A 19,937-nucleotide genomic window follows, 5' to 3' on the forward strand; every position below is an offset into this window, starting at 1 on the left:
GATCAATGAAAATTTTTTTCTTTAAATTGTAGATGGGTGATCCATTGATTACCATCATATTTCACCATGGAGGGTCGTTTATCACAGAGGCTGATGGAAGTATGTCTTACAACGGTGGAGAGATTTGTGAGTTACCGGACGTTGATACAGATACACTGGATGTATTTTTCTTCCGAGACTATCACAAGAATATTGGGTATGACAAGGTTAGTCAAACTTGGTGGCTGGTGCCTAATAAGCCTTTGCAAACTGGTTTAAGAGCAATAACAGATGATAAGGAGCTCATGGAGATGTGTTACCTGGCTCAAGAGAACAAGGGGGTTATTCATGTGTACTACGAACATGAAGTATCTGAACCTGTGTATATTGAGGAAGCAGAACCAATGGCATCTAAAGGCAAGGAGCTAATGGTGATATCAACCATTTTTCCCACCCCAAACCCCACCACCAATGCCACAACCGAACCAATTCCCACCACAACACCATGCACTCTAACTTCTGAACCAAAAAAGCCTACTGATACAACAAAACCAAAGGAGTCACCTTCTTTAGTTTCTGCTGGTAACCGAAACATACCAGAAAAAATTCTTTCCAACTGACTGCAAGTCTTGGATCTAAACCCAATCCACCACCAAAATAATGGCCCAACTCAGTAAAACCAAGCCCAAAATCCCACAAAAAATGGCCCAACCCACTGCAATTTCTAAACCATGATTGAAAGTGAAATAAACTAAGAATGCTGTACTAAAGAGAGGCTATAAGAATGTAAAAATAGCAGTAGCATATGGAAGGAGGCCACTGACAAGAGCTGCTACTACTGGAAATATTGCAAGAATAATTCGTAAGGGAAAACAGCCCAAAATAGCCTTTGTTGCTTTGTCTAGCTCAAATGAATCCTCAGACAGCCATGACAGTGATGATAGTGCAGAGGATGAACCATATAGGCCTAGTGGTGATGAGGTGTCCAGTGAAGAAGAGTTGCCTCTGGATAGATTAGCAGCAAAGACTAATGTGAAACTGAGAACTAAGACAGACAAAAAACTTACAAAACTAAAGAAGGCTGTTATGGTTGAAGATGATGGTGCTGTTTGTGCAGACTCAGATTCTGAGGATGATGAAATTATTTTTGGACCAATTCCTAAGTTTGGATCATCAGTTGCTCCTTATCATGATGTGCAGGATGAAGCTTATAATGATTCTGATGGTGGAGACTCATGGCACTCGGAAGAAATGAAGACTCCTCCGAACTCTGAGGATGAGTTGGAGGAAGTTGATTTAGATGACGTCTTCCCTGCGTTCAGAGAAGGAGGGAGGTTTGGAGAGCTTAGGCTTGAGGTTGAAAATTTGAAATGACATTCACTACAAAGATGGAGTTCAAAGAGGCTGTGCGTGAATACTGTATACTAGAGGGTAGAAGGATTTGGTTTAAGAAGAATGATAACGTGAGGATGAGAGCTGTGTGTAAGGATGAGAGCTGACTTGTGTATGCTTCTAATAATACTGAGAACAATTGCTGGCAGATCAAGACATTTGTGGATGACCACACCTGTGCAAGAGAGACGAAAAACAGACTAGCTAATAAGAAGTGGCTAGCCTGCAAATTAGTGAAGAAGCTAAGAAAATATCCGAATCTGAGATACTCCGAGACTACACAATATTTTAAAACAAAATGTGATTTGGATTTAAACAAGTCTTCACTGACTAAGGCCTTAGGAGATGCTAGATCTATTGTGTACGGTGATGCTGCTGCCCAATATGGCATGGTGAGGGATTATGGGCTGACACTGTTGAAGAGCAATCCAGGCTCCACTGTCCCTATTGAGAACAATGAGAATTGAAACTGGTTCTTGGAATTACTTCATCAAGACTTGAGGGATTATAAGAAGAACAAGCTGTGTTTTATCTCTGATATGTAGAAGGTATGCAATATTTGTTGTCTTTATTGGTTGTTACTTATTAGTTGTTACTTATTAAGTGTGAATCTATTGTTGCTTATTAGTTGTTACCTATTGGTTGTGCTTGAACATGTTGTTTATAAACTGGGCTGCTGTTTATACATGTCGAATAATGTCCTGGGCTGATGTTTATACATGCTGCATAATGTCCTGTTTGTATGTAACAATGCTGTTTAAGGACTAGTTTGATGTCACTTACATAAGTTTAGGGACTAGTTTGATGTCACTTATAAAAGTGTAGGGACTATTTTGGTGCTCGAAAACAAGTGTTTGACAACTTTTTTTTTTTACCTCAAACAGGGCCTTATAAATGCAGTTAAGGAGGTTTTTTCAGAAGTTCAAACTTCATGACTGGCCAACCAACATGGTTGTAGACTTGGGAAAGAAACTCTGCACATGTGGTTTTTGGCAATTGAGTGGTAATGCTTTTTAAATTCTTTGTTTTAATCTTATTATCATTATCAGCCTTTGTTGTTGGCTTACTGTAGTTGTCTTTGTTGTTGTGTGAATGTTGTTTAGGGATGCCATGTGTGCATGCGTGTGCTGCACTGGCAAGGGCTGGTAAGAGACCGGAGGAGTTTTGTCATGAGTGGTTGACCATGAAAGCATATAATAACACATATGCCTTCTATATCAATCCAATTTCAGGTCAAGCACTATAGGAAAATTCACCATATAACAGACCACAAGCACCAAAATTTAGAAAAAAGCCAGGACCACTTAAGAAAAAAAGAAGAAATGATGCAGATGAGGAGCAAAATGGGAGTAAGAAGTAGAAGACCAAGATGAAAAGAATTTATAAAAAAGGTCGATGTCGTTATTGTGGCGAAACAGGACACACCAAAAGAAACTGTCCAAAGAGAGCTGCTGATGAAGAGGCTGCTGCTGCACAACCTACTGGTGCTAATGGTGGTGAAAGTCAGGCCAACTCTGCTGCCCCTGTCCCACAAGCCCCAACTGAAATCAATCTTGACCTAAGTGAACCACCCTTGTCAACAACTGATGACTCTGAACAGGTTCACAAACTTATATGACTTTGAATTTATTATATTCATATCCTTACCTAGTTTACTAACTATTTTACATGTTTTTGCTAATAGGTTTTACCCTCACCAGTTAGGCCACCAAAGCTCCCTCTAAAAAGAAAGTTTTCCAAGCATCATGAAAAAATAGCTTCAGGGAGTAGCAATCCACCAGGAAGCAGTCAACCAGCAAGGAATCCCCTAACTAACCCTATGCAAGGTGCAACACAGGGAAATGCTACAAGGCTTGCAAACTTCATGAAGTTTGTGCCCACCTCTAGATTCAAGGCACCCAGAAACAAAAAATGAAGATTAGAATGATTATGTTTAGGGACACATGGTGTCTTTGTGTATCTATTTTGCTGAAGTTTTTTACAATGTATGCTTTCTTAAACGTTGTCCTAGTGTTGAGGATTTTAGTATTTGAAACTTATGAGGTCAACATGTTAACAACTTTGATATACTTGGTGTTTTGGCTCTATAATGCCTTTTTTGGACGAAACATTACCAATATGAATTATGACTTTCTTGAATTGAGTTTTGTCAACTTTTTTGTTATATTTTGTCCTTTGTTACAGAATTAAGAGTAATTTAGACCCTGTTCATTTCTATTTCGTTGAATAGAAGTGCAAGAAAAGAAGTATGCATATAATCAAACACTTTAATTTGCATTTCTTTCAAACAAAAGGACAGGAACAAGTACATGAACAACATAGGCATATAATATGCATGTCATTTTTTTTTTGGCTAGATACAGTTGACCTTGTTGTCTATCCAACTTTAATACAAGAACACCAACTACAATCAGCAGCATGAACACAAACATCAAAATCCCCCCATTTTTAGAATCCTAATTTCAGCCTCTAATCTACCAAATTTTCAAGCAATCTTCATCTTCCATTCTTCATTATCAACTGAATGTCTTGTTCTATCATCACATGCTATGACATCTTCCAAAACTTTATCAACCCATAAAAACAATTCACACTATTTCTTACCTATAGTCTGCACAGCCAAGAAAATTCAATTAGCAAATTTTATATTCATAAATACAGCAATCAACAATAATAATACTTACGTTATAGTTTGGACAACCCATAAATGGTCTTCCTGGATTAGAATCCGTCCTTGACCACCGCAACACTGGTCTCGACCCGCAGCCACACCATTCTAGCAAACACGATTCTTTATTTCTATTCATCCTCCTCATGATCCTTCCAAATGATCGTAGGTTGTTCGAGCTCCCAGCTGCGTTGCTCGCGCTTGCCATAACCGTCAGGCTTCAATGATGGAGAAGACAAGAACAGAGAACCGAAGAGAAGAGAAAAGAGAACACCGTGGGCTTCAAAATTGGGATTAGAGTTTTAACTTGAATTAAGGGACTAAATTGATTCGGGACAGTTTACTCTGCCACATCAGCTAGCCGTTGTAATGCCCACGTGTCACGAAGGATGCCAACTTAGCTTTCCGGTAGCGCTAGATGGACAGAATGTGTCGGAAGGACAACTCTGAGTCTCAGAGTGTAAATTCAGGGACTATATTGAGGCTTATCTCATGTGTGAGTGCCATGATCTATTGTTATATATAAGAATGCGATGGCTATTTAGAATTCTTGTTGTTGATTGCATAGAGCTTTCATGATCCTGACTTGCATATCCAATCATAATTCTACTTTCAGTTTTAAATAAAATCAAATAAAAAAAAGAATGCTAGTGAAGAAAGAGAAGAAGAAGAACAATAAATTAGTCAAAAATAAAATAAAAAACTAACTAAGTGTATTTTTTACAAACCCAAAGACACCAACTTTAAAGTTTAATTCTTCTTTGTTATTTTAGTTTATGTTCAAAACTAATATATTTATTATATACTTAAAATTTAAAATTATATATATATATTTATTAAATTTTGTATGATATAGAAAAAATATATCTGTACTTATTTATATAGCTGTATTTATTAAAAAAATCTTTGTTTATTTATATTTTATAAGAAATAAAATATGTTTTTTTTTGTTATCTGATAAATAAAATATATTTAAACTAGTATAAAGAAATCTCATTGGTCTCTAACTTCAAAGATAAAGATATTTATTCACAAATTTTTTTTTAAAGTTAGATTTCGACACCATTTTTTTACAAATATATTTAAAAAATAAATTATTTCATCTTCAAACTTTAATAATTTTATATTAAAATGATCTTTTTTAACAATGAATTTAAAAATTTATTTTTGATACAATAATAATATAAATAATTTTATATAATATTAAATTAGATTCATCAGTTTAGATAATTTTTAAATAATTCTTTTATGATAATATTATGATTAATTATCTGTATAAAATAATTCTTTTAGACGACATTCCGTGGAAATTAAATTTATAAAATAAGAGTATATTCTAAAGAAAACATATAAACCTATCACCGACACAGGTGAACCCAGAAAATATTTAAAATTGAAAAAGAAAAAAAAAAAAACTGCATCGCTCCATGTGCCTGAGTAAATCCAATCTGTGTCGGAGTGACTCGTGTTTTTAGGTTCCTTCATCATCATCATCATCCCATTTCCACCCAAACATTTTTATTACCTTCTTCTTCTTTAACCATATTCTTAATTCTTTCTTTCTCTCCTTTTTGTTCCTCCAATCATAGTGTAGAACAACTCATATCCACAACATCGCTCACTAGATCGATCTACTCTCCAACACGGTAACTCTCAATTCTGCTCCATTTCTATCTCCTTATATGTCTTTGATTCATTCGCAAAATGCTTGCTTTTCGTTGAAGTTCTTAACTTTTTCGTATTTTTACTGATTCATGCTCATTGTCTCGGGTACTTTGGATTCATATTGAAGTCGTGGTTTTTAATGCATTGATTGTGGGGGTGAGGGTTGGGTTTCCAATTATTGCGATAATCCCCAAGTTGATTCCTTTTTGCTTAAATTATTGAATGCTTCATGATTCTGTCCACCTTGGATGGGAATAGTGGATTTTTTCAATTGGTTTACGATTTAACATTTTAGCTCTTGATACATGAATATGGTAGGGTTAATTGAAAAGTACTCATAATGATAACTTTGATGCCACTGGCTTAGGATGTTATAGCATTGTGGTTCAATTTGTATTTTAGCTTCATTGTTTAATTTAAGATAACAATGAGTTTATGAACTCAGGTATGAGTTTTCAGCGATAGTTTGTTTGCTGAGTTTTCATTTTCCTGTTAGATTTGCAGGGTGCCAATAAGAGCTATTGTAGTATTGGTAGATGGCGCTCTCGGCTTCGAGGGCAATGTCAAAAGGTGTAGTGATAACAGTGCCTGTGTTGGTTCTTTCTGCTTTGGTGGCTGCTGTATTTTTGTTCTTCTTGTTTTCCTCTCTGTCCTCTTGCTCCTGTCCTTCAACTTCAGGCCCGCCTGTAAACCCCATCGCCAACGCCATCGCCAACGCCAACGCCAACGCCGTGAGTGTTGGTGGCACTGTGTCTGATTCTGGCAGTGGTGGCTTTACTCTGTCAACAAGGAAGGATGATGTTGAGTGGGTGAAAAATCAAATCATAGCAAACGGGCTTCACATGCATGACAATGTGCTTCGCAAGGGTATTAACCCTCGGACTAGGGCTCAGCAACTTGAGGATCTTAGACAGTAAGTCCCTTAATCTCAGTCAGTTTTATTCACTTGTGTGTTTCTGTATGAGTATATTGTTGTTTCGGGATTGCCAGATTTTTATCTCATTCATTACATAGAGTTTCAGAATGACAATTATGAGATTTGTGCCATTTCTTGTTTGCAATGAGAGTTTCAATTTGGTAGAGAGAACCCTAAGGGAGACACGATATATTTAACGGTCTGAATTGTAGGGTATTTGGCACTGAATACCTGGTTGTGTCATCTAAAGTATGGAAGATGCGAGAAATGAGAATGAGTGGATGTAGAAAATTCACTCCCCTTTCTTTTATTGGTTTGAAGCACAATTTCTTCAAAATGAAGGAACTACAGATTGCATTTTTCCTTTTATTTTTATTTTATATTATTGGTATAGGAACTGCAGAATGTTATGTTCTTGCATTATGTTTTCTTCTCAACTTGAGTAATCTTCCTTCTCCTGTCTCCATCTCAATGTTCTCTTTGCAAGATTCCAATGTTTTTGGAGCCGTATATGAAATATACTTATCAAGAAGTGGTTGCAATGTCTAGTTTTTATTTGAGCATGAATGCATCAATGCTCTTCTGGATTATGATCACTAAATTTTAATCTAATTGCAGATTTAAGGGTATATCACACTATGAGGGCGATGGATCAGATAATCACACCGCCCTTCCGTGCCCTGGGGAACTCCTTGTTGAAGAACACCATAGCAACTATGGCGAGCCTTGGGCAGGTGGAAGAGACGTTTTTGAGTTTCTTGCTCAAGCTAGTCAACTCCGACCTGACTCGCAGGTCTTGGAGATAGGTTGTGGTACACTCCGTGTTGGTTTACATTTCATCCGATATTTAAATCCTGAACACTTTCATTGTCTCGAAAGGGATGAGCTCTCTTTGATGGCTGCATTTAGATATGAGCTTCCTGCCCAAGGCCTTTTACACAAACGACCTTTGATAGTTAAGGGGGAGGACATGGATTTCAGTAAGTTCGATTCTGCCACAGTGTATGATTTGATTTATGCTAGTGCCGTGTTTCTTCATATGCCTGATAAGCTCGTGTGGATTGGATTGGAAAGATTAGCATCTAAGTTGAGACCTTATGATGGACGAATCTTCGTATCACACAATATTAAGTTCTGTTCGCGACTGGGTGGAGAGGAATGCACAAAGAGGCTTACAAGCTTGGGGCTTGAGTATCTTGGGAAGCATACGCACGATAGTTTGCTATTCAATCACTATGAGATATGGTTTGAATTTAGACGGTCAAAGGCTTAAAAATTTAGCAATTTTATAGAATGAAGCATTTGATATAGCTCTGAATTGCCTCAACTTACTAAATGTGGTTTTGATCACGAAGAAAACTCTTCAGCAATGCAATGATGTTCTTGCTTCAAGTCTGGAGAGGTGGCAGTTTTACTGCTCAGTTTTTCATCAAGTGCCTGAAATCTGTATACTCATTTCAACAATGCTAAAGAAAAAAAGGATCATCTGTAATTGGATTGAGGAGTTGACAAACCGAAGAAGATTAGTTATTTTTTGAGGGGTTTTATGGTGAAAATGGCTAGCTTGATTGGTACAAACTTTTTAGTATAGTTTCTATGTAGGTTCTGATATGATAGTTGTATTTAGCAAGCATATTATTTTGCAACTGATTTTTGTTGTGACTGAAGTGGTGCAAATTATCATGTGTAATGCTCAGAATTTTAAATACTTGTCTATTTTTTGAGGATTTATATGTTGTAACAAAAGCATTTTTGCTGAATCTTTGAATATGCCCCCCATGTTCATTTGAGGGAAAGAGAGCCAAGAGCTAAATTGTATAGCTGAACAATGAAACTTGTAGCAAACAAATTTAATGGAATGTTTGAAAGGAACAGTATATTCTCCATACTCAGAAATGACAAGAGAAGAGAATTTGTTGATTCACATTGTGTAAATGTCAGTAGGCAGGTAATGTCACATGTAAACAAGGGGATACAGCATGCAATGCAGTAATGCTGTGATTATCATATTTAATGATATATATATATATATCTGAAATTCTGAATAGAATTATCATAAAGATGTCATTTTTTCATTGTTTAAATCTATACTGCAAATTTAACATTCTGAAAATATAACTAAATTCTATAGCATTGAACAAAATAAACACCATTTTACAGAATTTCAAAGTGTAAGTGCAATCTTCAAGTGTTCGAAGACTTAAGTACAAAGACGTTGACAAAGAGAAAATTATAAACTTGGTAGGAAAGTAATGCTTAATCAACTTGAATTGAGTAGTTAGTTTATTCGTTCGCATAATCAAGTGTCTAGAGTTCGAATTTTGTTATGTATATACAACAATTCATTGCTGACGGCGATTCTTAAATAAAACTTTTATCTGCTGCAAATTAATTCTTGATTTGTTAGGTTGAAAGCTTCAACCTGGTGATATAAATTTTTCCAAAATCAGTAGAAATTTTATTTGGAAATTTTCGTATATAAAAATTTGAGTAGAACAAAATAAAATCAATTTAGTTACAGTTGTGTCATTTTAAACTAAATATTTCATCTACAAATTAAATATATTAAAATAATTCTGGGTTCTGCTTTGTTCCTTTTGACAAACCGCCAATAAGCATATGGTATTTTGATCCATAATCTCTTATATTTTTGTATACAATGTAATGTTTTACTTTCAGTATATTTAGAATAATTTACTACTAATTTTTTATACTATAAATTTAAAAGAATTTTATATTTCCATTAACTTGTATAGTTTTATTTGCAATTGCAATTGAAATGTAGCTTTTTTTTAATTAAGAACATTTTTCTTTAGTAGTGTCTAAAGAAAAAATAAATAAAATCCCAAAAAGAAAAAAAATGGCCATGGTCATGGACAAATAGCAATGAAAGCATAACAAAAATGGATTTCTTCTTCAATGAACAAAACCCATTTTTCTTTCTTCATTACCCTTTAGCAGCAAGCACTATACTCCATAGGGAACTAAGAACAGAGAAGCAAGGACAACCCAATAAAGTTCTTCATCATCAAATTTCATATTCAAGCCCTCTTTTTGGGTCTCACACACTGAAAGGTTCTAACTTTACTCCTTGTTTCAGCTTTTAGTTCATATTACAGAAACACCCATTTTGCTCTTTTCATCTTTTCATTAGTACAGCGCAGAAAGCATCAAAGTTGTAAACTTTCCGTCTAGGTATTTTAATTTGTCTTTTCACGGAATAAGGATATAGGATTGGAAATTTTGCACAGGTATAAAAGCACTTGAAAATTGAGTTACTTGATTGAAGAATAATAAGATTCTGTGAATAGTATTTGTTCATGTTATAGCTATTCCTAGCTCTCTAATGCTTAAAGTCCCTGTCATCAATTGAAAAATCGTTAATTTAGAGCATTTGGTTTGTCTTCTTGTTTGCACTGTTCCCACTAATGTTTCTTATAATTCTGTTATCTTTAGGTGTGAGGATTATGCAATTTGCTTTTTGCTTTCAACCAGAATGGCATCACACAATTACATGGCAAGCGCCAAATCTGTATCTCTTTATTGTATAAGTTCAGGAGTTTCTCAATCTGCCATTGCTGCACTCTTTTGTAAAATCAATTTCGGCCAGAAGCAATTCTCTACTTGCTGTTTCGGTTTCACTCAACCTTGTTTGATTGACAAGTTCAGGTAAGTCAGTGGTGGCATTTCGATTATGCTTATGCTAGTTGATCATATGGATAATCTGGGAATATATGTGACAACTTTGAAGATTTGGAGGTTCTGTAACATATCAATGCAGCCTTGCACTCTGAGATGTGTGGTTATTTTTTTGTGCATGATTATATTATACGACTGTCTTTCTTAGTTCTTTTCATTGTTTCCATGTGATTACATATTTTCTATTTCTTTAATAAAATAATTATCTATTCAATTAGAGTATCTAATATTCTAACTGTTCATTAGTGCCTACTGTTGCACTACAATCATAAGTTGAAAGTTAACATCTATCTTCACCAGAAAGATGGAATGTGTTTCATAACTTTAATCATGGTGGATTTAGTTTAGTGTAAAAATTGCTAAAAATGGGTAATATCTCTGTTGGTGTGATTACTTTATATCAGAAAAGAGTTTGGTAATTTTCAGGTAATGGATATCTCTTAAGACCTGCATCTAATAGTACATCCATGAATGTGATTTGAATATAGTAAGATAATCATACACTGAGAATCATGCATTAAGTCTTTGTGTTGCTCTTCAGGAGGATGACATGGTCTGTTAGAAGCAGCTTAAACGACAGTGGTTTTAGTCCTTCCACTTCTAACGGTACCAATGGAAGAACACGCATAATCCGAGTGATTCAAGAGTTTCAGACCACGTTAGGTTCGAAGATTCAGGAAGTAAAGAAAAATCTTCCGATGAAACTTCTTTCCTTCCTGGTTGGTTTTTATTGCGCTACTGCATTTGCCACTGTTATCGGACAAACAGGTGACTGGGATATTCTATCTGCTGGCTTAGCCGTGGTTGTTGTGGAAGGCATCGGCGCTCTCATGTATGGAACTTCTCTTCCATTTGTTAGCAAAGGTAGGAGCCTAATATCAATATTCAATTATTGGAAAGCTGGCCTAACATTGGGACTCTTCTTGGATTCATTTAAATATTGATTGTTTTGGTCTTTGTCACTGGTATTCGGATGTTATTACCAGGAATCTGACAAATCTGGTTTGACGAACTGCGGCTTCCTCTCACACTTATTTAAATTAAGCAGAAGTCCTTCCATGTGAGTTGGATTTTTGCAGTGATAATGACACGCAGTCTGTTCGGTTCTCCATCACAGATATGTTTGAGACATGTGAAAGTGTCACTTCTTGGACATAATTTAGACTGTAACTTCTAAGGTTAGCATTGCTGAAAGCCATTGCTCAAATTCAGAAGGTAGTCCATTCAAGCTGTTACGTCAGTCATCAGTATTTATGATCAGCAGAGCAATAGTTTTGACTTAGATAATTTAAGGACATTGAAGCAATCGGCAACTTCAATTTTTACCATAGATGGATACTGAGTTCTGTTTGATCAATGCTACAGTCCTTCATTCCCTTATTCTCAAGTTGGTTCATCTTGGTGTTGAATCTTTGCTGTCAGGGTTGTTGGTATTCAAGTTCTGGAAGGTCACTCTGACAAAGCAGAACAAACAAACCAAACTTTTTATTGGCTTGTGAGTCGTGAGCACAGATGATGAACCACAAATCCTTTCGCAACAAGTATGTTAGTTATTGAAACCAAGGAAACTCGATTCAGTTCTTGGCCTGGTGATTTCATATTTTAATTCTGGCACAAGATTGGCTCATGCAGTGATGTGATTGTGAATCATCTTCTTGCAAGAACTCCAAGATTGTTTGTCATCTGCTGCAGGCTCCATCAAGTAATGCAGATGATGACATATGTTGATTCACAGATTTTGTTTATATATGGTAGACTCCTGCAACATGTTTTGTAAAGGTTATATATAATGTTTAGAGAGTTTTTGCATGTCTGGTGTACATTTGGATCTTGAAGATTGTGGTCTTGTGGATGTAAATATCACCTTTTGATGAACCTCGAGTTTTGGTGAAAGTATATATGAAATTACTTTTTAGTTTAGCAAAAATACTTTTGAGCTGTAATGTCATTATTACCCTCATATTAACATTAACTAATTTATACCTCTAAAAGTAATTTTATTTTATTCAATTAAAAAAAATCTACTTCTCTTAACTCATTCATGCTTTGCCAATGATGCTATTACAACAATCACTTGTAAGCTGTTAAGTAAAGAGGAGCAAGACAAAGTAACTAACTAGTCAAACACTAGGTAGTATTAATTATATTAGAACAATAACATGCAAGCAGCCTTATCTGAGTGCTAGAAATTATAACTCAAAATAAGGCTCAGGGGTAAGTGCTATGATTTACCCTTATTTGTCATTACATTTTGGCAACACCAAATATAACTAATTCAAATCACTATACAAAACTTGTGTATGTTAATGTGTATGTCCAAAGATTATTGACAATGAGGACTTAACATATACAAAGGTGTTGTAACAATCTAAGTTGTGTCATGCAAGAGCAAGATATATTCATTGGGGACAGAGCCTCAAATGGAAAGCCAACTTGACCATGTCATGAATGAATTTCTACCATTAATTGATATGGTTGGCTCTAAGATGGATCCACGAGATTATTCAAACAATGGTGGAAGTTCGCAGCTGGCATAGTCAAGGTAATTTTCCAATCGTGAGAATTCAGTCCTGATATTCATTTGTTGTGCAGCTCTTCATGGAATTGTAATTTGGAAAGTCATTACGAGACTCAAGCATCAACATTGGGGCCTGGATATGCTGGTAGACTCATTATGCGCTTATCTAAGACGGGACCTCCAACAGTAAAATGATAGAGGCTTTGGTAAGTTGACCCTTCAAACCCAAGCAACTGATGCACTGCAGAAGACACAAAAAGAAAACTAATGAAAGTCTATTCCAGTTATCATCACATCAAGCATAGTGTTGTCCAAGAAAAACCTTTTCCAGGATTTCAATGTTATAACTTAATGGAAAAAAGCTGTCTGAATTATCATTAAGAACATATGCATACATGGAGATGAGTTCATATTGCTAGAGCTACTATCTTATGCACATGAACAGAATTGAAAGTATCCAATGAAGTTTCTATCTGGCAAGAATACATTTTCCACAACAATCTAATGAGTTCACCCAGATGTTCAATTAGGAAATGATGTAAAAAAGGAGCATTATAATAACTAAACTACGATGCTCATCAGTGACAGCTTAATAATGAAACATTGAACTAATTGAAGTATGATGCAAAATTAGCAATGGTAACTTGATGTGAAAGTGCAACTGCTGAAGTGATGATTAGTTATATTCACTAGTTCCTAGTTACTCAATCTTTGTATTAACTTCTAAGTAGCAGATGCAACGTTGATCCACACGTAACCAACAGACTGAGATTCTCAAAGTAATGGCGAGAAGGAAGAAGCATACCAGGGTCATCAAAGAAACAACCAATTCCAGTTGCTGAGATTCCAACAGCATGTGCTTCAAGGTACAATACCTGTCCAAGGACTCCAGTCTCCCAAAATAAACGAGGATACATCCATACATTCTTCTCACGCAATGTAGGCTCTAACCGAGCCAACATACCAAGGCTGAAGCAACCATCACTTGCAATCTCCTGCAAACATAGGTCGCATTAAAAAAATGGAGATCAAAATATGCTAGAGTATCAGCTCTATTTAAGCGTTTTTTGTTTCTTTTTGCAAGGGGAATACAAAAAACTTCGTACAAAGAACACTATATATAACGGCATCAAAATAGAGATACTAACTCTACATAATTACTGTACCTCAAAACTAGTAGCTCCTAGGAGGCTTGAATAAATAAATAGAGAGAATAACTAAGTTTTGAAACCCTCAACTTCAACTTCGAGACCTTTTCTCAGATTAATTTGCTGTTAAATATATTTCTAAGAGAATACAATTTGCACAAGGATTTTTATTTGAAAGCAAATACCAAATTCAGAACGCCTAACTAGCAAAAGCTATAGGTATAAAACCCAAAATTATTGTCCTAAAGAACAGGGAACCATTTTCTTTCTGTGACTATGTATCATAACTTAAATGGGTTGATATTTGATTAAGTTTTCAGCATTTATGAAACTCTATCATTCAATGTAACAATCTGAAAGACAAGTGAAATATTATTAAACATAATATGAACCTGATGGCACGAGAGCTGCTTGGCAAGCCGCTGACAATCAAATCTCAGGAGTTCATACAAAGGAAGCTCATTGGGACAGCCCTCTGGTTTGGCCCAGACAAAATCGGGACGCATAGCTTTCTTCAACTCACCCAAATGATCCTCATTCCTGACCAGGAAATACAAGCCCTGAGGCACATCCACTACTCTATGAACAAACAAAGCAGCATGCACCTCGGCATCCCATGGAAGTGCACGATATGGCAGCGCGAGCTGCCTCCTTTGCTTTCCTCCAGGTTGGCAACCTGAAGGAAGGCAATGTGACATTATCTGATAAAATGTATCCCTCTGAATTCCTGTAACTCCATCCATATCAACAGCGCTCCTTCGCTTCCTAACCACTTGCCTCACACTATATCCCTTGTAAGAACCCTCACTATAACTGCCACTACTCTGAAATGGATCAACCAAGAACCTATCCCCTGAAGTCAAAGGCTTCTTCACAATCTCAGAAGTTCTATATATAATATCCCAGCACACATGCTCCTTGCTAAGGGAATTCGGCTTCCCTTTCCATTCCAATTCCGGAAAAGACTCCAATATAGCATTACTCAACTCCTTGTAATCCAAATCAAAACCTTGACTCCCACTTGGATAAACAAGCATAACACAATCAGGGTGCTCAAACTCAATCTCAGGGAACTTCCCCATAACAGCACGTGATGGAACCTCAAACTCAGGAAAGACATGGAGCCCCATAAGGTACTTCAATTCCTCACACCCTAAACCATCAAGAATCTTCACATCCCAACCAAGACCAGCAGCAGCCATAGCGACAGCACCAACAGCATGTCCAACATCATGATTACAATACCTGAAAGCACGCTCCCCGTACTTCCAAGCCTCACGCCAGAAAATCGAAGACAACCCAACAAGGAAAGAGTTCAAAGGAAAGAACTTTTTGAAAAACCCAGGTGGGATTTTGGCCCTTACCTCCAAAGCATGTTCCTTTGGGGCATAATGACAAACACATGGTGTGTCAAAAAGTGATTCAATGGAGTTAGGTGCAATAACATAAGCCTCAGTTGGGTGAAGATTCCCACTACTCGGATTAACCCTTAAGGACCAAGTTGAAAAGCCCGTGGTTTTCCATGCCGAGAGAGCAAGAGAATCATAGAGGAACTTTGAGATGGTGGTTTTGGAAATGGGTTGTGGAGAAGGGAGAGAATGGAAGAGTGAATTGTAAAGGGGTGCATTTGCATCATCATCAGCATTGTTATCATCAGTGGGGAAATGGAGGAGGGGGAGGAGAGGGGAAGAGAGGTACCTGCGAAATGGGTTGGGCTGATTGGCCCAATCAAGCCCATGTGGGCCCCTGGCGTAGCGGTTGAAGTGGTGCTTGGTTTGGTTGTGGTATTTGAGCACGTGAGAGAGTTTGTTTTGGTCGAGGTTTTGATTTTGTTGTTGTTTTTGTTGTTCAGTGGAAGGCGTAGAAGGTGAAGAAGACGAAGAGAATGAAGCCATAGCTTGTGATTGGAATGAAGAAGGGTTGTTAATGGAGGGAATGAAATGGAACAGTGATGGCGGAAGTGGGTTCCGAAGGAGGAGTGACATTTTTTTCCTATTTCTTTTTTAAAAAAGCGGTAACAAATAATAAAGTGAGTTTTATTGAGGTGTGTGGAAGCTCCGAGTTCTTTGCTTGAGAATCTCAAGTCTTCCTTGGACAGTTGGACCATGCTGTTGGGGACTTTCACTTTTGCTTGCTAGAGAATATTCGTTTTCATTGGAAGAAAAAGAAAAATGATACATTCTTTTTTTACACTCTTGATTTGAATTTTTTTAATAAATAAATAATTTAAATATTTTATTTATCAAAATATATATAATTTAAAGCGTACACACAAAAAAAAATATATTTTATTTACACATTATTTATTCTGTAAACAAAATATGTAAAAAATTTTAAATACGTGAAAGTTGACGTCCTCCACATATTTTATTTATAATGTAGACAAAATATATTCATAATTATAAACGAAATATGAGTATATATAATTATAAAAAATTTAATTTTTATAAGTATAAAAAATAATTTTTAAAAAAATAAAACGGTATTAAATTGCATTAACTAACAATGCAATCATAAAAAGTAAACATTCTAATTTTGCTTGTTAAATTGCATTTAAACTTTTTAGTTTTTACCCAATTTTGTTGATAGTAACTCCAAAATTAAAGTAAACAATATAGATGTTCGATTTTGTTTTAACAGCTAAGATAAAAAATAATAGTTAAAATAATAAATAGTTATATTTTAGTATAAAATTATAAATATATAATTTTGTATTTATTTTAAAAAATTCTAAATTTAATCTATATGGATAACTAACTAATTATAACAAGAGAAGAAGGAGGAAAAGTCTATGTAAAAATAATTTATTGTTTTTATTTAAAAAAATTAAAAAGAATATTTTTTTCACTTTTTGACCATTTAAATATACGACCATTCATCCCATTACAGAAATAAAATGTTATTGCGATTCTTAATTAATTAATCTGTTAGACAAGTTCTTTTGTTAGTTTTTTCGTAAATTTTTAACAGAAAAATGTTATGTGTACCGTTTATTACTAAAGTGTTAAAGAATAAATAGAGAGGGACAATTTGGTCTTATAGCTCAAGATTTGATTATGGAGTAAGGGGTGGTGTTTTAGTTGAAAATAGGTGTAGTGAGTGTATTTATAATTTGGTGGACATGTCAGATATATGGTCAAACGTGTTACATGTAGTATGTGGAGGGTGTGTTAAGTCAGTACGCAGGGGGCGTGCTGACATGTGCTGAAGTCTGGTTTGTCCTGCGTGCTGACACGTGGCGAGCTTTGATTGGCTGATGAAGCAACACGTGGAGGCGTGCTGAATACTCCTCTCTATATAAGGAAAAATTTGGTACCATTTTCATTGCGAAGAAGAGTGTGTTTTGAGTGTTCTTAGAGTGTGTTGGTAGTGTTCTTTGAGTGTGTTGGTAGTGTAATGGAGGGTACCGTGAACTTGGTAGTGTATCGCAACGGTGAGATAATACGGAATACTCATGAAGGAGTGAGGTTTGTGTTTTAGAATCCGTTTTCATTTGTGGTTCCATGCACCATGACGTTAATGGAGCTTCAGAACGGTCTCTGTCAAAGCATGGAGAACGGTGTGTTAAGGAGAGTGAGCAGAATTCTGTACCGAAATCTGGTTGTAGTTTTTAGTGGTTTAACACAGTTTGATATCATGCCGATTATTGATGTAGCGAGTATGCAGAATATGTTCCAAATTCATCAGCAGACTCAATACGACAGCCACAGATTGAGCTGTATGTCGAGTTTGAAAACGTAGAGGCGGATGGGATTCAAAATGATTTAGATATAGAGAATGATAGAGCTGCATTGTACGAAAGAATGAATAGTGACAGTGAAGATGACTTCGAAGCCACTTATGAAGCCGGCGACGAAGACGAGGATGGTGATGTGGGAGTTGAGGTAGCAGCAAAGAATGTAGTGCTTCATCCCTCGGGTAGTCAACCGATGAACGTTCCACCTTTTATGCGTAACTTGGATCTTGACGCGATGTATGCACCGAAATTTTTGGAATATGCAAACATAGGTACATGATGACTGAATAATACATTTTTGTTAATTTATATTATGGATTGATTAATGAATGATGATCTCTGCTTTCTGTAGGCGTTGTTGATCCTGAGGACGGAGAGTTCAGGATTGGAATGGAATACAATTCTAGAAAGTTGGTTGTCGCAGCAATTAGAAGTTACATTATCTCTAGAGGAGTTGACTACAATGTGTATGAGTCTGAACCACAAACGTTTTATGCAAAATGCAAGACGTATGGGCGTGGGTGCGACTGGCTTATCCGTGCCAACTTGATACAGAAAAAAGGTTGTTGGGAGATACGCAGATACAACGGTAGGCACACGTGCACAATGGGAACAATTTCACAGGATCATTTGAAGTTGGACTCGGATACAGTTGTTGAGGCTATAAGGCCATTGGTCGAGACTGACCCGTCCATCAAGGTGAAATCTTTAATAGCGGAAGTCCAATCAAGCTTCAACTATACCATCAGTTACCGAAAGGCTTGGTTGGCAAAGTAGAAGTCCATAGCCAAAGTTTTCGGTGGTTGGGAGGATTCTTACCAAGCTTTGCCATGGTGGCTCTCGATCATGGTTCAGAAGATGCCTGGTTCAATTGTCCAAATAGAAACATAACCACTGTACAACGGAAACGAGGAGGCGCACATTGTAAAAATACTTCATCGCGTATTTTGGAGTTTCAATCCATGCATTAGGGCGTTTAGGTATACTTTTGGTTGCTGTTGCACAAGATGGGAACCGAAATATTGTGCCTATCACTTTTGCCTTGGTGGGAGGAGAGATAGCTGATGTGTGGCACTTCTTTCTCAGGAATCTGCGACGCATATTTTTAGAAAAGACAGTGTGGGTATGATCTCAGGCCGACATGAGTCGATCCGGGCAGCAGTAAATCATTCTGGAGGTGAATGGCAACCTCTAAGAGCATGGTGGATGGTTTTATATAAGGCACATCGGTAGCAACTTCTTAAGGGTATTCAAAGTCCATCACTTGTAAAAACTTGTTGTCAACATAGGGTATTCAATAACGGTGGAGGAGTACAACATCATCTATAAGAGTTTGGAAGAGCGAGGCGAGGCATATGCCAGGTGGTGTGATGCCATTGGACTCCAACATTGGGTATTGGCATTCGATGAGGGACATCGATGGGGCCGTATGACGACGAACCTTGTCGAGTGCATTAACTCAGTGTTAAAGGGTGCCCGAAATCTACCTGTGTTGGCACTCGTCCGAGCAATGTATTATCGGTTAAATGAACTTTTACGCGGAAGAGTGCTGAAGCTCACGAACGCAAGTGTGTTGGATTTACTTACTTCGTATTTGCACAACATCGAATAGAAGCAAATATGCAACAGGCTGGGAATATAGCTGTGCACCGGTTTGATAGACAAAATGAGGTATTTGAGGTGAGCAAAATGACTAGCGGAAAGGGTCTTAGTTGTTGATCTTGCGCGACGAACCTGTGATTATAGGCACTTTCAGGTGGAACGACTACCATGTCGCCATGTTATTGCTTGTTGTGCTAACTAGCGTCTCGATTGGCAGTTATATGTGCATGATATGTATAAGATGACAGAGGTTCGTAAGGTATATAGATTTGAGTTCACACCATTAGGCGATCCCGAGACATGGCCTGCTTATAAGGGACCCACATTGGTCGCTAATCCCGCCTTGATGGCTACCATGACTGTGGTCCAGTGGCTGTGGTATATGATAAGGAAATGGCTCAAACACTGCATGTTGAGGTGGACCCTAAGGTGCACCCTGAGGTGCCGATGGTTGTGGTATTGGTGGTTGATATGGATGCTAGGGAACGTGCTCTGACAATCTCGGCATATGTCCGTACGAGCCTACGTACTAATCCCAGTACTCCACCGTCGGTATAAAGTCACAGGTCGGAAGGGGGTGCAGATCCCGCAGCCGAGTGTTTCGCCTGTTGACT

The 19,937-nt window shown here is 36.8% G+C and overlaps 3 protein-coding genes across 5 annotated transcripts; 2 read left to right on the forward strand and 1 right to left on the reverse strand.

Annotated features, from left to right (window-relative positions):
• Positions 1–5,343: 5,343 nt before the first annotated feature.
• On the forward strand, positions 5,344–8,544 carry LOC112752528 (uncharacterized). 2 transcript variants are annotated; one of them, XM_025801553.3, is made up of 3 exons: positions 5,344–5,685; positions 6,209–6,617; positions 7,239–8,544. In XM_025801553.3, the coding sequence occupies exons 2-3, from the start codon at positions 6,241–6,243 to the stop codon at positions 7,891–7,893; spliced, it is 1,032 nt and encodes a 343-aa protein (XP_025657338.1). In that variant the 5' UTR covers positions 5,344–5,685; positions 6,209–6,240; the 3' UTR covers positions 7,894–8,544. The 2 variants fall into 2 exon arrangements, with proteins under 2 accessions (XP_025657338.1, XP_025657337.1); XM_025801552.2 differs by having other exon boundaries at positions 5,345–5,685; positions 6,201–6,617.
• Positions 8,545–9,365: 821 nt separating this feature from the next.
• LOC112752554 (uncharacterized protein ycf20) lies at positions 9,366–12,246 on the forward strand. Of its 2 annotated transcripts, XM_025801555.3 has the most exons (4): positions 9,366–9,695; positions 10,077–10,289; positions 10,861–11,183; positions 11,306–12,246. In XM_025801555.3, the coding sequence occupies exons 2-4, from the start codon at positions 10,117–10,119 to the stop codon at positions 11,311–11,313; spliced, it is 504 nt and encodes a 167-aa protein (XP_025657340.1). In that variant the 5' UTR covers positions 9,366–9,695; positions 10,077–10,116; the 3' UTR covers positions 11,314–12,246. The 2 variants fall into 2 exon arrangements, with proteins under 2 accessions (XP_025657340.1, XP_025657339.1); XM_025801554.3 differs by having other exon boundaries at positions 10,861–12,246.
• Positions 12,247–12,432: 186 nt separating this feature from the next.
• Positions 12,433–16,118, reverse strand: LOC112752581 (uncharacterized). The gene is made up of 3 exons (XM_025801556.3): positions 14,378–16,118; positions 13,643–13,832; positions 12,433–13,078 (listed from the first exon to the last, which is right to left on the reverse strand). The coding sequence occupies exons 1-3, from the start codon at positions 15,968–15,970 to the stop codon at positions 12,951–12,953; spliced, it is 1,911 nt and encodes a 636-aa protein (XP_025657341.1). The 5' UTR covers positions 15,971–16,118; the 3' UTR covers positions 12,433–12,950.
• Between the last annotated feature and the right edge of the window lie 3,819 nt (positions 16,119–19,937).

The sequence above is a fragment of the Arachis hypogaea genome, chromosome 2, assembly GCF_003086295.3.
Source record: "Arachis hypogaea cultivar Tifrunner chromosome 2, arahy.Tifrunner.gnm2.J5K5, whole genome shotgun sequence".
In the NCBI taxonomy this organism is placed as follows: Eukaryota; Viridiplantae; Streptophyta; class Magnoliopsida; order Fabales; family Fabaceae; genus Arachis; species Arachis hypogaea.